General features: G+C 40.8%; 1 protein-coding gene across 5 annotated transcripts in view; it reads left to right on the forward strand.

The window, feature by feature from the left end:
• Window positions 1-17189, forward strand: part of NHSL1 (NHS like 1) — a 231354-nt gene that overhangs the window by 108159 nt on the left and 106006 nt on the right. The window contains exon 1 of one of the 5 annotated variants that reach the window (XM_059177431.1): window positions 14214-14534. The exons of the other annotated variants lie outside the window; for them this stretch is intronic. Coding sequence (XP_059033414.1) covers window positions 14519-14534 — 16 coding nt within the window. The 5' untranslated portion in view covers window positions 14214-14518. Of the gene's footprint in view, window positions 1-14213; window positions 14535-17189 lie in introns of those variants that run through there. 5 annotated transcript variants of the gene reach the window in all.

The following is a 17189-nucleotide window of genomic DNA, read 5'->3' on the forward strand; positions in this document are numbered from 1 at the left end:
TTTTTCTGTACTCCTGAATTTGGCATCACAAGATTGCTCTCTGTAGTTGATGGCTGACATTTGATGACTAACTAGTTATTAGAGACATTAAGCCAGTAATTATTTACTTAGTTCCTGCCAGAACCCATCACCCGGCTGGATGCATAACATTTTGGCTATTTAAATATGTATGGTACATGGTGGGCGCTTGCCTATCAGGTGTCTGAGATGGTCTCCCTGGGGGGATTTGTTAGCTGGAGTTCTCAGCCAGTGCTGTCGCACACCCCCCCCCCCCCCCCCCCCCCGCCTCCTGCCACTTCCTGGCCAGTACTTCCCTTTACTAGACTCATTTTATGATCTGGGTTTGTCTTATGGATTCTTGCATTTTGAGAGCTCCTGTTGCCTGGTAGACTTGATACAGAGTAATGCCTTGAGAAAGCAACGTAGAAGGAGCCAGCCTTTCTCAGATTCAAAGAGAAAAAGGCTTGAATAGTGAGTAACCTGGAGTGACCCTGAACAAAGGGCTTTCCCTAGAGTAGGCCCTCATTAAGGCTGGGGAAACAAAGAGTGACTCCACTTTGTCATTTTCATTCCCTACTACTTTTGAAAATGTGTGTTGGGAGCAGTAATCAGTGGAAGATAATGGGAGAAGGAGGCAGTAGACTAGAGGAAGGAAGGAGCTGGGATAGGTTATAAGAGAAAAGCAAATGAGTCTCTTAGTTCTCCATGCTGCCTTCCCTTTTTCTGATCCCGTCTTCTAACTCAGTAAAGTGATGGTAGTCTCCAGGGACCGGTCCAGTTTCTGAATATGCTGTTTGTACAACTAATTGTACACTTGGAATATTTGGGGATTGTTTGTTTTTAAGATATGGCTTAATAAAGTTTCTATACGTGGTTGAAAAGGTGTGGAACCAAGGATAAAGGCTCATCTGTCCACTGGTTAAAATATTTTAGTGGCACACGTAAATTATCCGATTGGGTTTGATATATGTTTATCCTTCTCTAAGAAAAAAAAGCCTCCAGCACTTAAGATTTCAATAAACTGTATCACTTTGTTTTTTTCTTTTCAGTAGACTTTAAACGAGTGAGAATAAATATATTTTATTGTTGGTGCAGTTCCTTGCCCCTATTTCTGAAGGTTCTCTTTTACTCTGTAACTGGAAACGCCTCAGCGAAAGTAGAAACTGGGTGTCAGGTGTTTCTGGATTACATTTTGAGATAAACCAGAATTCCTACCTGAACACAGGTGTGTACTGCTTCAGTCCTGATTGGTTGGCGATTCTTTTACAAAGCACACAAAAGACAGTTTGTGAATTTATCTTGGTGGGTGGTTGTGACTGGTATTGGCTTGGTTGCTGTGGTCATCTTGACCGGTAGTTATTTATTTACATAATTTTTTCACCATCAGAAAGTACATAGAGTGCTTTTGACTTCCTGGAAAAAGAACTTTGATTTTTACCTTAATTTTATTACAGAGTTAGTCAACACACTATTCCTACAAAAAGAGTCTTTTAATAATTTTTCTTTTTTGCTAGCTCTCCAATTCTTTGTCCGTAAGTATGAATGCCTGAATTTTGTTCTGTTCTAAGGATCCCTCTTCTGTTTGATTTGTAAACCATTTTGAGACCCTTTGTTGTGTTTGGAGCATTCTTGTGTGCTACTGATGTTTTCGGAAGCTGGCGAGGTTGGGATTTTTCTCCATCAACATTCCTTCGGATCATCAGACCTTGGTTACATCCCACACACGGGGGTATGTGTTGATTTATCCACTTGATCTGTGTGCTTGTGTCATTGGAACCAAGGAAAAGTTCCATAGCTGATTTTGGAAATCAGCTTGAAGGTTATATGTCAAATTCAACTAATAAAAGTTGTAACAAAAATCCAGTTCGTAATATTTCCTCTAATTTCCAAGCAAGTTGAGCTACGTTGTTCTATAACAAATGCTTCTTTGGGATGGAGTAAGGAATCTTCTAGAGTGGAACTATAGTGTGAATGTCTTGAGTATTTCAGTGCCAGAAAAGTTTAATTATACTTGACTTTTTAAGTCAGTGACTTTCAGAAGTTTTGCCTGTGTCTTGAGTAATGAGGGCACTTTAAATTGGTTTATACTCCACACATTGCATATACAGTTGACCCTTGAACAACATGTAAGTCCACTTACATGTGGACTTTTTTCTGATAAATTACCGTACAGTACTGTAAGTGTATTTTCTCTTCCTTATGTTTTTCTTAATAATGTTTTCTTTTCTCTAGCTTACTTTAGTGTAAGAATACAGCATATAATACATATAACATCCAAAATATGTATCAATCGACTTTATGTAATTGGTAAGGTTTCCAGTCAATGGTAGGCTATTTAGTAGTTAAGTTATTGTAGAGTTCAAAAGTTGCACAAAGATTTTCAACTGTGTGGGAGTGGGGGAGTGGGGGAGGAGTTGGTGCGCCTAATCCCCATGTCATTCAAGGGTCAACTGAACACACATACTCACACCCACACACACGCATATAAAATGAAGCAAAAGTTTTGCGAAGCTATTTCATTATTGCATGGCTCCATGTGATACTATTTTCTTTTGTTTTATTCTGTGTTACTAGGCAGAAATTGTCAGTCCTGACCTACTGAAATGATGACTCCCTTACTAGGTCACAGCCTTCAGGAGGCAGAATGCTGCTTTCAGTAGACTTCACTTCTTTTGGTAGGTTCTTAATATGTTTGTGTACCAGGTCACTCCTTTACCATGTTTAGAAGTCACACACTATGATAGAGTTTCTGTGAATGGTCCACTGTCCTATCCTTTCTACCTCTGTGTGGTAGAAAGGTCTCACATATCTGAGGTGTCTTGAGATGCAGTATGGATTTTAGTGCATCTCAGAAATCATCTCTGAGAACTGTCCTACGATCATGAGCTTATAAGCATTCTCCCCAGTAAGTCCTCTTCTAGGTTGACCTCTGCACCCCTCACCCCTACCACATCAGTGAATAAGGATAAATGCTTAAAAATTAGGCAGGACTGAATGATTTCTAACCTTGTTGCCTGATGGAGCACAGTGTCACAGAGCCTGCCCCCGGCAGATTATGCGCACCTGCTAACTCACCCAAGGGAAAGCTCATGGATAGCAATGTCTGACGAATTTCTGCCTTATTCTGAAGATTTCTCTGCCATTATGCTTACTGGCCTACTGTCTGTCCCCCTTAGAGGAAAACCACTTGAGAAGTTGAGGCTACTTAACTTCACTTTCTAATCGTTGGACTCTAGCCTATATCTGTCAGACATGTGATGTCTGTGTTGGAGGGAAAGCTGCATTTTCTTTGAAACATAAGGTTACTGTAATAAACTGGTAATTGGTTAGAGATACTTTTCTAAATTGTGATCATATGGACTACATGTTAGCTTATACAAAATGTTAGAGGATCGTGCCTTTCATTTCTTTGTATTTTCATATAACAGAAGTTTGCCTCATTCATCTTTCAGAATTTTAAAACAATTTTAAAAATTTCTTATGAACATCTTTTCAAGGTGTACTCTGCAGATAGAGTCTGTTTGCAGGTTATGGTTTGCATGGTATTCACACAGGTGTGGCCTTATTCCACTGTTATGATGGTCCTATGAGATTGGCAGAACAGATGGCATTATTCCCTTTTGGGGCAGGAAAGTAGTCCCTGAAAGATTAAGTGACTTACCCAAAGCCATATAGATAGTAACGGTATAGATTGGATTTGAGTCTACTTCTTTGTTTGTTTGTTTGTTTGTTTGTTTTAAGATTTTATTTATTTGTTTGACGGACAGAGATCTCAAGTAGGTGGATAGGCAGGTAGAGAGAGAGAGGAGGAAGAAGCACACTCTCTGCTAAGCAGAGAGCCTGATCCGGGGCTCAATCCCAGGACCCTGAGATCATGACATGAGCCAAAGGTAGAGGCTTTAACCCACTGAGCCACCCAGGCACCCCTAGCAAACTCCCTGCTGAGCAGAGAGCCCAATGCAGGGCTCAATCCCAGGACCCTGAGATCACGACCCGAACCAAAGGCAGAGATTCGACCCACTGAGCCACCCAGGTGCCCCTGGTTTTTTTTTTTTTTTTTTTTAAAGATTTTATTTATTTATTCGACAGAGAGAGATCACAAGTAGGCAGAGAGGAAGGCAGAGAGAGAGGAGGAAGCAGGCTCCCTGCTGAGCAGAGAGCCCGATGCGGGACTCGATCCCAGGACCCTGAGATCATGACCTGAGCCGAAGGCAGCGGCTTAACCCACTGAGCCACCCAGGCGCCCCTGTTTTTTTGTTTTTTTAAATGTTTTTATTGTGTTACGTTAATCACCATAGAGTACATCATTAGTTTTTGATGTAGTGTTCCGTGATTCACTCTTTGCGTGTAACACCCAGTGCTCTTGCAATCTGTGCCCTCCTTAATGCCCATCAACGGGGTTACCCATCCCCCCTACCTCCCTCTAAAACCCTCAGTTTGTTTCCCAGAGTTCATAGTTTCTCATGGTGCGTCTCCCCCTTGGACTTTCCCTCCTTCATGTTTCCCTTCTTTCTTCTAATGTACTCCATGCTATCCCTTGTGTTCCACAAATAAGTGAAACGGTATGATGATTATCTTTCTGTGATTGTTGAATCTACTTCTTGTGACCTAGACCCCACACTTTCCATGACATCGTGCAGTATCTCTGCCAATCGTCAGCACAGTCAAGCCTTGTTCTGATGCTTTGGTGTCACCGTGAGTAGTCACGGGACCTGAGAACCTGGTGACGCCCTGGAGGCTGCTGAAATTTGTCAGGATCTTTGCTTTGGCATGAAGTGGGTCTCCGCTGCCTGTTGCCTCTGCTGCTTCTGCTGTACTGCCATCAGCTCTCTTTGTCCAGGCTGTCATGCCCGCCTCTTGTCCTCACCACTGTCTGATTTGGTATTTCTAATTGGTTACCTGGTGTGGAGCGTCTGGGCAGTCTGGTTGATTGCGACAGTATCAGTCAAAAGATGATAATGAAGGGCGCCTGGGTGGCTCAGTGGGTTAAAGCCTCTGCCTTCGGCTTAGGTCATGATCTCAGGGTCCTGGGATCGAGCCCCACACTGGCCTGCTTCCTCCTCTCTCTGTCTCTGCCTGTCTCTCTGCCTACTTGTGACCTCTGTCTGTCAAATAAATAAATTAAAAAAAAAAAAAAAAGATGATAATAAGATCCTGAGCCATAATCCTGTGAGTGATGCTCTCTGGTCAGAGACCATTTTGGCTTCTTCCTTCTTGGCTATATTTTGAGTGGTTGAGTTTGTTGGAAAAGTGATCTCTTGAGAAGTAGGATGGGACTGTAATATGTAAATACGTTTTTTACATGTTTATCTTCTGTTGGCTTTTCTTCTTGGTACAGTTGAATAAAGCACATGTTTGCATTAATGTTATGAAATTGTGACTATATTTGGGCATCTCAGTTCTTTTTGTAAATGTTAGATTTTTAAACACTTCTATAAAATCACTCTGAGTTTTCAAGTAGGATTACTGCCTTGACCCAATAAGCAAGTGCTTTTAAGCTGGGTTTCACCATTAACCATTTTCCCCAATAATGTGTTATGTTCTTGCTCTCATCTCCCTCTCCTCCCTTCCTCCCAGCTGATACTTGGATACCACATAGATTTTCTTGTTTTTTTGTATGGTTGAAATTGCTTCCCCAAATATTCAATTTTATGTCTTCTTGTCATCTGCTTCAAAAAGTAAAAAAAAAAAAAAAAGAAAAAATGGTGACAATGAGACCATATTTCTATAACTGAAACCAATTCTTCTCCACTGAATATTTTTAGGCAAACACTATAAATGGCATTTGATCCTCATTAACATAAATGGGAGTTATATAACATTTGTGACTGAAAAGGCTGTTGGACTATGTCTTTTCTGTGAATTTCTTAATAAACTGCTAAATCCCAATACTCAGAAATAACAGGAGCTTTTAGTAGCCTATTTGAAGTGCTGTAATCCTCATTTTGCATCCTAGGCCCATAGCAGTATCTCAGTGAATACCTAGATTTATACATAGGACATCTCCAAAAATATTGGGATGCGATTTGAATAAGTTGAAAGTAGAGTCAAAAAAAATATTTTCCCTATGACTCAAGAAATGAGGCTCAGAAAAAAATAACAATTTCAAAAAGCATTGTTACCCTTTCTTTCATTCTCCAAATATTAGAGAATAAATAAAAGATGCTCCTGATGTCAGAACAAAAGCTTTTGATATCCAATATAGTTATTATATGTTTTGGTTATAAGGTCTCAGGGATAATCATTGTAAAGATGTCTTTCCTTTCAGATAAAAGTGAAATTCCAAATAAAAGTTTGTTTTGTGTATACCTAATTTGAAAACTCAACTTTAGCAATTATTTAGAAGTAGTGACTATGTATTTTTCCCTCTTAGTGTCGTTTAAGAGTATTTTAGTAAGTATTCATATATAGTCTCTCAATCGGAGCTATGAGGGGATCCAAGTGGTTACCTTGACAAAATAAGACAAATCTCTTAGGGCTGGGAGGAATCTCGGAGACGCCTGTCCGCTTCCTTGTGGGACGGATAAGCAAAGATCCAGGTAGCTTGCCTCAGACCTTACAGCGGACTGTGGCCCAGTTAGGCTGTGTCCTCCCCTCTCCTCTCTTCAGTGGTTTTGAGATTTTGTTCCTTTCCATTCCTTTCTTTGGTTTTGACATTCCTGATGGCTCTGTGAAGGTCAAGTGACAGATTCCTTTGCTGACCTTACAGGGCGGGTTTGGAAGTTTTTCATTCACTCTGTAGCACGCAGAAAGTTTTCTCAAGTGGAAGATAGGCAGCTTACTAATGATGGCAAAGGCAGAAGGGGGACAACATTGCCTTGAGAACAGGCTCTCTGGCGTCACTTTTATTCCCTTACAAAAGTAAAAATTCATTTAGCTTTCAAATTGAAGGAAAAAAATCTGAAACTAAACTGCCCCCTCCCCCCAACACACACACACACACACACACACACACACACACACACATGCGCGCGCGCGCGCACGCACACACACACACACACACACACACCCCAAAAAACAAACAGAAAACCCCAAGGGCCCTGGGCTGATGCCTTTCTTTTGTATGAACTGAGTTCCTCAGAGACAGATGACTTAATAGAGCTGTCAGAAGCACATCTGCTTTAAAATAAGTGCATTTAAAAATTTTTTAATGTAGTATTCTATTTTTGGCATATAACCTTTTTCTCTGGAGGAGCCATAGATTTTACTGTTGTTAATAAACTGTCATTCATTTGCAGAGATGCATTCAATAAAGGTAGAACACAAAGTAAATGCCAGCCATTGCATCAACAGAATTGTAGGTGACTTTTAGCAGGACTTACTGATGTCACCCAGAGAAGGGAGAGGGTGAGAGACAGAGAGAAAGACAGTGGGGAGGGAGTGAAGGAGGAAAAGAGGAAGAGGTAAAACAAAAATAAAAAAGGAAAGGCTTAGATCTATTTAGCACGATCAAAGAGGAGGATCAGAAAAGATCGTGTCTGTTTCTGTGGCTTGCTGTGTTCTCTGTGGATCTTGTAACTCTGTGATTATCATGCACTGTGGCAAGACGCCACCCTCAAATTGGTCTGCCAATTTGAAGAATCATTTTCTTGCTTATTTTTATACTCCTAAGGACAGGGAAAAAGATGGAGGGAGCCTAAATGGTGTGGTTTCCTCCGACCATTATTGTTGTAAATCCTATGGGTCCTGAAATAACTGACTATTCCTGTAGTTTCAAGCTGCCTGGCCGCTCCAAAGACTTGGCACTTGAGCGGGAAATGATTAGCTCCTTCCTTTAAACCTTGTCACCACACTTTAAGTGGGTCACAAGTTGGAGAATGGGATTTCAGAAATAAACTGCCTTTTTGATGGAAATCCTCTAGTTCTTTATAAAACTTCGAGCTTTTCCAACACATAGTTGGCTATAAAATAAAGTGGTTTCAAATTTATATGTCTTAAGTAACTTAAATATTAGAGTAGGTATTTAGTTTTCCGGACAGAAATTATCAGGAGCCTGGGCATTTTAACTTGGTACATCTTCCTTTTATCTTTTTCCTTGATGATTAAAGATAGTAACAGTCCAGTTACTCTCTGGTTATGGGTTTATGCTTTATTAACTAGTAAACTGTGACAGAACTTGGGTTCCTTTTGGTTGGCTGGTACATGATCTTGACTAATTCTTCTTTGTAGACTGACTTCTCTTTAGAATGACTGAGGAGGGTAATTTTGTGGGCGGAAGAGTTGCACCTGTTTCTGAGGCTGAAGATTGGTTATTGTTTTAACTTCCTTAGATTACTCAGATGTTTAGGGGAAAATGATATAAATGACCTCTTCATTTTAGGTAAGCTTGTTTGTTGTTGTTGTTTTTGAAGGGTTGCCACTGATGCTTATTTCCGGAGTTACACGCTGGTAAAATATACAGCATGAAAGGATATGAGGTTATTTTTATATGCTTTAAACTTAAACTCTCCAAATATGCACATATTAGGCATATTGACAATGGCAAAGCTTTAAGGAAATGATATTTAGACTCTAGGGTGTTTTTTTTCCCTCTTATGTTTCATTATAATTCTACTAGGAAAGGGTATTTGGGGTCATTATTACAATATTTTTTGGTATCCTCCCTCCCAGCTGGACACACTGACTTCAACGTTCTTGTATGGATACTTTCAAAAACAATTTTTTTTTTCTTTTCCACTTCCGTGATCCTTCAAACATTTAATTAGACTGAATGAGAATAGGAAAGACTGCTCTCTGAGTTTATTGGAGAACTTGTCTTCAGAGAGAATGGTATTTGTTTTTGTGGGTTTGAAAATGGGGCCTCTTTAGACTACTAGCCATTTTTTATGGTGTATTTTTTTTAATTGAGACATAATTTACGTATTATATTATATTATAATACAACATAATGATTTGATATTTGTGTGTATTGTTAAAGAAATGATGATTTAGGGACACCTGGGTGGCTCAGTTGGTTAAGTGTCTGCCTTCAGCTCAGGTCATGATCCTAGGGTCCTGGGATCAAGTTCCACGTCTGGCTCCTTGCTCAGCTTTGTTCTCCTTCTGCCTCTACCCCTTGCTTGTGCTCTCTCGCTCAAATAAATAAATAAAATCATTTTTTAAAAAAGAAATAATGGTTTATAAAAATTCTACCATAAGTTTGACTATTAATGGTCATAACTATTAATAAGGAGTTTCAGTATGATTATATGTAAGGAAAATATGTATTTAATTTTAAGGACTATGTTAAATATTTTAATGATGTCTCATAGCAATCATTATACTGTTGGAAATATATCTCATCCAGTTTTTATACTCTTTCCACTATTTTGCTTTTGGATGAAATATTGACGTGATAATAATTGTGGTTTATGCTACAAACATTGACCGTCTGTTCTGTTTCAGGTATCCTGTGGGGCTTTGGAGGTTAAGTGAGAATGAGTCCTACGTTGAGGACTTTTCCTTGTAGGTGGGCAGAACTGAGACACTCTGATCACTGCATAGAAACAGTGCTGCGATGACTTGTGCAAGGAGAGATTGATTGAGAGGAGCAAGGTCCACAGGCCTAAGGGAAATAAAACAGGCAGTGGGGGTGGGAGCTGCATTTCGGATGAAGGAGATGATTGTCTGATCAAAGACAGTGGAGGTATGAAGCCATTCAGAATATGGCACAAAGCCTGCTGACAGGGCCCCTGAAGGGGGAAATAGCCAAAAAAATTCTGGGGAAAAGAGCTGAGTCCAAGTGTCAGACAGGCTTTTATTGCTAGTCGAGGAATTTGGGGTTTATTCCACCTTGTGTTTTTTGCATAAGTGGAAATATCATCACCATTATCTTTATCATTATTATTATTATTATTGGTTATTTTCCTAAAGGAGAGAATAGAGCTCTTGGAGCTCTTTTGGAGAGGTGTAGTAGGTATGTATGAAAATAGAATAAGGAATCAGATTTAGAAAGAAAAAGTAAACTACTGTAAAGGAAGCAAGGAGTGTTATAGCTTGGAGAAACATCTCAGCCACGGGTATAACTTTTGGAAGCTCATCCAGCAGGATAGATGGAGTAAGGTAGCACAGTAAAGCCTCATCCGGCTGCTGTTGCTCACGAAGCGTACTGTGTTTCTGAGGCACTGGGTGGACTTACAGAAGGGAGCCCAGTGGATGGCAGTGGAGTCAGGGCAAATCTGCACACTAAGAGAGATCAGGAAAGGCTCCAAGATCATCTATGCTAAGAGCTCAGGTCAGCCGGGAAACTTGTTATTACATTCCCTGGGGGGAAAAAGAACCAGAGGGACCCAAGAGTTATTAACAAAAAGAAAATCAAGTCATTTGGCTCTTAGGAGAGTGAGGGTGGCATGAATGTGATAAGAGATGGATTTCACAGTAGAGAGCCAAATGAGGGCTGCCTTCTTGGCCGTGATGTCATGAAGTCCAGACTTAGCCGTGAAGAAAAAAAAAAAAAGAAGTAACCCTAACAACTGGCTCAGGAAAGCGTATTTTAAAATGTCCAGTGAGAGCAGAACTCCCGTGATTCCTCGAGGAAATATGGTGACCTACATGAAGTTCCTGAGGCCAGAAGCCACCAAGAAACCCTAGTGAAGTGTTTGCTGCTCTCCTCGACTTCATAGCAGATTCGGGTCCAACACGGAGCAACCTGTCTCTATAGAGAGCGGGGGTTCCAACACCTCCTTCAAGAATGGTCGCCCTGGGATCAAGTAGGTCATCCCTGCCTCCAGAGTGCAGAAGAATCCAGCAGGAGACAGGGTCTGATGATGCTAGGAAGAAGTGTCTAGAACAAAGACCTGTGTCTGGATTTTCATAGGATGAACTAACCCTGCTACAGAAAGGGGCACTGAAGTGGGGGAGCTAGCCAGGGAAAACATAAAATTAGCCAACTTAAAGTTTTGATGCTGTCATATTTTTTCTTCTTTCTCTTGGGCCTGTGGTAGTAATCAATATATGGAAAAACTCGAATGTTGGTAGAAACTGCAGTGTTGTAGGACAGTGAGGGAGCGGGGAATGACTGAACCTTTCCGGATGCGTTCAGATGTGGCCACTCAGCCTTGGCTACCAGGGGGCTTCCTCTCTGGTCCTTCTAACCTTAAAAGTATCGGAAGGTTTCAGCATCTTCAGTCTCTTACAGTATAGGGGAAAACGGAACATGGTGTTTGGGAATAGGTCTTTAATCCCCTCTGACTTGTAGGGCGCTGAGATGCATGCCTAGAGATGAAGGTATGAAGACAGGCCTTACCTGGTGGAATCCTTCTCTAGTTCATGTAAAACAAACTCTGGAATGGGTGTAGAGAAGGGTTTTTTCATCTTTGTCTGACTTTTTTGGTAAGAGTCAGGGTCAGGGTACATAGAAAGAAAACCTGGTTTGCCTGTTTTTCTTGTGTATGTCTGCCTTGTGTTTTGCCAGGAACAAAGTAAAACTTTGAGCCTATCTAGATTCACTCATTCAGTGTATCATGTAAATTAATTTCTAATTGACTCATATCCTCACTATTTTATTGAAACAACAGCATTTTTTTTTTTTTAAGCAACAAATTTCATAGCAGTGGAGTAGTTTGGAAGATGTAAGGGTCTAAAAATTTTTGGCTGGTTGGTTACCACTCCCTCTGGCAGAGATAGTAATGTTAAACTTTAACATGACGCTGGATGTTGTAATCCTCCAAGGGAGAGAAGTGGTTGTGCTCTAAGGTCATGGCTGGCAAAGGCACCTGTGTCCAGTCCAGAGGGCTGTGGATTCGGCAAGCATACATTGTCCCACGCCCGCCCCCCTTAGACGGGCTTCTCAGCAGCTCTCATCGGCGGTGACAGATAATAATCATTTTCCTGGGTAGTTATTTTTTTCCACCTAGATTGAACAGTGTGCCTTTTCAGGTTTTATTTCTCAAATATATTCACAGTTGTTTGATGGTACAAGTAAGGGATTTTTAAAAGTATCTCCACATAATTTCATGTTTGATATTAATAAAAGCATATTCCATTTCCATGGCTTGAGTTTAGTGCTGTGACCTTTTCAGGTAGGTGATACCTATAATCTCACTAATTTATTTTTTTTTTAAAGATTTTATTTATTTATTTGACAGAGAGAAATCACGTAGATGGAGAGGCAGGCAGAGAGAGAGAGAGGGAAGCAGGCTCTCTGCTGAGCAGAGAGCCCGATGCGGGACTCGATCCCAGGACTCTGAGATCATGACCTGAGCTGAAGGCAGCGGCTTAACCCACTGAGCCACCCAGGCGCCCTAATCTCACTAATTTAATAGAAGATGGTATTCGTGCTATTTAAAAGTATTATAGGAAGTTTTTTTTTTCTTTTTCGGTAAAAATTCAGCCACAGTAACATGGTTAAAGTATGGCTTTAAGCCCATGTGATTATAAATTGAAGTTAGTTTAAAAAGAAAAATAAAATTGTTCCCTTCGTCCCAGAATGCTTACCTTGCTAAATGTATTAGTTTCCTGGGGCTGCTGTGATGAATGACAACAAGTGGGTAGCTGAAAACGACAGAAATGTCTTCTCTTACAATTCCGGAGGGCAGAAGTCCGAAATCAAGATGTCCACAGGGCCATGCTCCCTCCAGAGGTGTGACTCTTAGAACTAACTTAGTTCCCACATTCAGCGAGCTTGTTGGCAGCTCAGGAAATTGCTGTAGAGACCAGCGGGATTATGGTATGGAAGTGGCTGCAATCAGGTTCACTTTGTTTTTTGGTTCAGTGGTCTTTCTAGCGCATACAGTCACCTCTGTATGGAAAGGTTGGACTGTGAGTATTCAGAGTGCAGTAGAAGCCTGTAAGCCCCCCAAACTGTGTGTACTGACCTGTGTTCAGAAGTCATAATTCTCCAACTTGTAAAAGTTCTCTCTCTCTCTCTGCAGCTTAAAAATCCAAATCCAACCCAGAAGAATACTTTCAGGAATACCTTGACAATTCGTAAATTGCACAGGAGATACCCCCAAACAGGAAAGGACAAGGAGTGACTCTGCCCATCTGTGGGGAGGGTCATGTAGTGAAATGGAAAAGGCTAGGTCAGGTGGCTTGATTTTGATCTTGATTCAGCTCACTGCTGGTTAGCTGGCCAAATCACCTCATTTCTGAGCCCTTTTATCAGATGAGATGAGTGATAAGGTTCCTTCCCGTTCTGTTCTAAGGGTTAATATCACTGGTTTTTATTCCACATGCAGGTTTTTTCACCCCAGCAGCTTCTGGCTAGGAACCTCTTAATATTGTTTTTGTGTTCATAGCAACTAGTACCATGACTTCCTCACGGTAGGGAACTTATGAACTGGGCACTGCTGGAAATACTGGAAGACGACAAGTGGAAACCAAACGAGGGTATGCTGAGTGGTATGTTAAAAGCCAAAAGACACAGAGCATCTACCCCGTGTCACAAGAGCTGCAGCGAGCACCCCAGGACACAGACAGATAGATTGGTTCTGTGAGTCAGTTTCCTGCATCCCGTGGAGTCAAGAGGAAGACCAGCACACAGTAACGGGCCTCACAAACAATGGCCACTTCCGGTGGCCAGGGAGCTGGAGAGTCTCCGAGCATCTCGAGGGCACTCACAGTTCAGACAGTGCTTTCAAGCAGGGTGCTCCTGAGGCCACATTCGTAGACCGTTTCTCTTTAGATAGGCAGTGAAGTTCCTTCGATGGCTTTTTAACCCATGCTGAGAAGTTTGCAGTAATTGTGAACTCAGCAGAGTGAATTTAACTCTTGGGTGGAAGAGAAATTAGCAATCCGACTGTGGCTGCAGCAGAGTGAGAAATTCACAGCCTCCAATGTTGACTGAAATGGACTGATGTTTGTTTCCTCTGGGAAAGGGCAATGCCCTGGAAGTGTAACACGTTTCAGATTTGAATCCCAACACTCCAGTTTATTACTAGCAGTGGTGGTAGTCATGATGACAGTCAACATGTCCACAGTGCTTACTCTTTGTTCAACACTGTTGAGTGCTTCACAGAGACCCACCCGTTTATCTCTACTCCGACAGCTGTGTGCAGAGTTGCATACCGTGATGTTTAGTGCTAATTATGTCCCAGTATATTAATTGTTCTACACCAGGAAGAAAAAAAAAGTTAAGAGTATGAGTAACAAAGGAAAAATGAGGTCAAAGAATAGGACTCATAATTAATAGCAAAGAGTTAAACCGAATCAAGCGATTTCCTTTTTGTGCTGTCGATCACGTGAGGTCCTGCATCTGGTGCAATGGAAAATGCTGATAAGACAAACAAATGGGCTTGCCCTGACGTGGGTCTGCACTGGACTGAGCGAACAGTGACTGCTCAGCTCCGGCGCCCCTCACTTTTCAAGATGATCCTGGCTGATTCCATGGTGTGAAACGGCGTATGAGAGATAGGGAGGTGTCGGCAGCTCAGCCCAGAAAGCCAGGGATTGGGCAGTGGCTTCCTGTAATCGCAGTTGCTGGCTGACTGCCCCGCTCTCTGGCAGTGAATGTGGGGAGGTGGGCTGGGGGACAGCTGTGCCTAGCACTGCAGGCTCCATAGGACTGTAGAGCACCAGCCCCCCATGGCACTGCTTCAGAATGTTCTGCCTGAAAGGTGAGGGGGCTTTGGGTCCATTCGGGTGGTGAGGTTTTAGTTAGGAAAAACGATCATCTAGCATCAGAGTCTAACTCACAGTGCTCACCTAGCACTATTAAAATCAAAGTTTGGGGGAGTTTGCAAGTATGAAAGTGAAAAAAGTCATTGTTCTTTTTCATTGTTGTTGCAAACAGGAACAAAGACCTCCTGCTGGGGAGGTGGAATTTTCTTTTAGACAGAAAGGATATTTCTCTGTTTGGATGTGTTTTGTATGCATTTTCTTATTGACAAAAGTAGTTACAAGTTTAGAATTAAGGAAAGTTAATGCAAGTAGGAATGATGTACAGTTGTAGCATGAGTTCTACCAGAGAAGCCTTTATGGGGTAAGTTGCTCCTGTAAAGGATCAGAGTGAATGGGAAGGGGAAAGCTATTCTATTGCTTGAAGCTTTAGTGTGTGAATTCAGGAATGAAATTATTTTTGTTGTACAACATACTTCTTGTTCTAGCTACGTATGGACGATAGTGCTTACTAAGTACTGTAAGATGGAGAATATGTGAGTATATATAGAGACTCCCTGATTAGTTAGGCAGTGTTTCCTCTTCTTAGGCAATTATTTTTTCTTCAAACTCTATTTTTGTTCCAGCTCTTATCTTAATGTAATTAATTTAGACATTTGAGAATGTGTGGGTCTGTGAGATTGTTGGAATGGAAGAGTTAAAATGAATTCTCTTGGAACCGGAGTAGACTATTTTTTTCATATCTTTCAGTGTATGTTATTCTGTTGATGGGAAATTCTTGACAGCTTTTCAATTTTTGGAAATGAAGAGGTCCTGGCTGTCTTGCTTTGCTGATTCTCTTTGTCCACAAAGCCCACTAATGAGTTCTAGACATGGATTTTTTAGTTTCCACATTTACAGAATTAACTCTAATTTGACGCCTTAAAACCCACCACTATCTTTAATATAAAACTTTGAGTTTGGTGTGTTTGTTTCTATAGTTGGTATAAATTTGATGAAATCAAGGGGGTAAAAACAAACAAGAACATCACATTCTTCCCTCCTCTAAGAATTCAATTAGCTCTTGCACTAGAGAGTTCCTAGTTGCAGTGGATTTCTAAAGAGCTCTGTTTAAGACTGAAATGAATTTGAATAGTTCTGAAAAATAATTTTAGATAAAATGACTTATGGGCTCTCATAGTACTGTTTGTTAAAAAATGTTTGCTCAAAAAAAACATAACTAGGAGGAGCCAGAACTCAGTATTATGGGAGGAGGCTGTAGGCTAACCTAGTGTAATTTCCACAGTGTAGTTGAAATCATTATGACCTAATGATAGCTTAAGGTTTAGGATTTTTAATTGAATGCAGGTGTGGAGTTGTTGCAGGGTATGACTTCTGCAGCTTCAATGTATTTGTCTCCACCCATTCCCATAACAGCAATTTCATTTTATTTAAGAATCTATCAACTTCATGAACTCTTAGTTTCCGTGGTAACTTGGGAAATTTTAGAAAGTCAAGTGAATGGCATGTGATGACAAGCGAGTACTTTTGTGCTGAAGTGTGTGTTCAAATCAGGAATCCACAGTCCCCTTTAAAGCCCACTTTCTGATCTGCCAGCAGCCAGGACAAACAGTTGACATTTGGCTCTCTTCCTGTGATTAATAGCCTCTTGATTTACAATAATGATTTTTAGGTCGCCCTTCCATGCTTCCTGTGAGGCAAACTCACGAGAAAGTAATGGTGACTGAGCCTGAACACAGGAATATGAAAGGCTACTTGCGGACACTTTGTGTTTCCTGCTGTGTTAGTGTTTCCCTCTATAGGAGACTTTTCCAGGGGCTTTTATTAATTGGCCTATTTCTATGGCCATCTGAGGTTCTAAGGGCTCTTGAGTCTGTGGTTATGATTAGCACGGATGTTAAAGGAAAACACGATTGCCCTTCGTTTGGGTAAATCATGTTCCCATGTATTTTTTTTAATTGTTGAGAGAAAACATTCCCATCAGATGGTCTCCCACATTACTGCAGGGTTTCCTCTTCTCCATTTAGACTGTTTATTTCTAAAGTCATGTCTCTTCAGCTTTTGGTTGGTAGGGTACTAGGAAAAAGTACCTTCTTGGAAGAGAGATGTCATCTTTGTCATTGCTGTCTGCTCTTAAAACTCACAAAGTTGTAGTCACTCTCTGTTAGTGCCATTGAAGTAGCTCAGATCCATTGATTCCACCCAAGTTTATTTTCTGTGAACAATGTCTCAGCTCCCAGTCTCTCAGAAGACGTTCTCTTAGGTTCTGCCGAGGGTCCTGTGGTTAACAAAACTCTGATTGTGTTGTTCCTTCATTGTGTAATTAGTGATGCACTGTGGTCTCGGAAATGAGTTTCCAGCTAATCAAATAATGTGATTAACAGTTAAAGACCATGCATATATTGTAAACCATTTGTGGATTACGCCATTCAAAATATTAGAAAAAAATATTTTTACCACTGATACTGAGTAGAATATAAGTTTCTCTGAGACGATTCAGAATGCAAATTTCTTAATTACAGCCCTCCAGCTTCATCTTTGTAAATATTAATTATCTTTGCAATGCATCTCTAACTGTGAAGACTGGTTTTTTTTTTTTCCTTTTACTTTCCAACCCATCACAAACAGATATTTTATAAAGCAACATTATGTCT

The sequence above is a fragment of the Mustela lutreola genome, chromosome 6 (assembly GCF_030435805.1).
Source record: "Mustela lutreola isolate mMusLut2 chromosome 6, mMusLut2.pri, whole genome shotgun sequence".
Lineage (NCBI taxonomy): Eukaryota > Metazoa > Chordata > Mammalia > Carnivora > Mustelidae > Mustela > Mustela lutreola.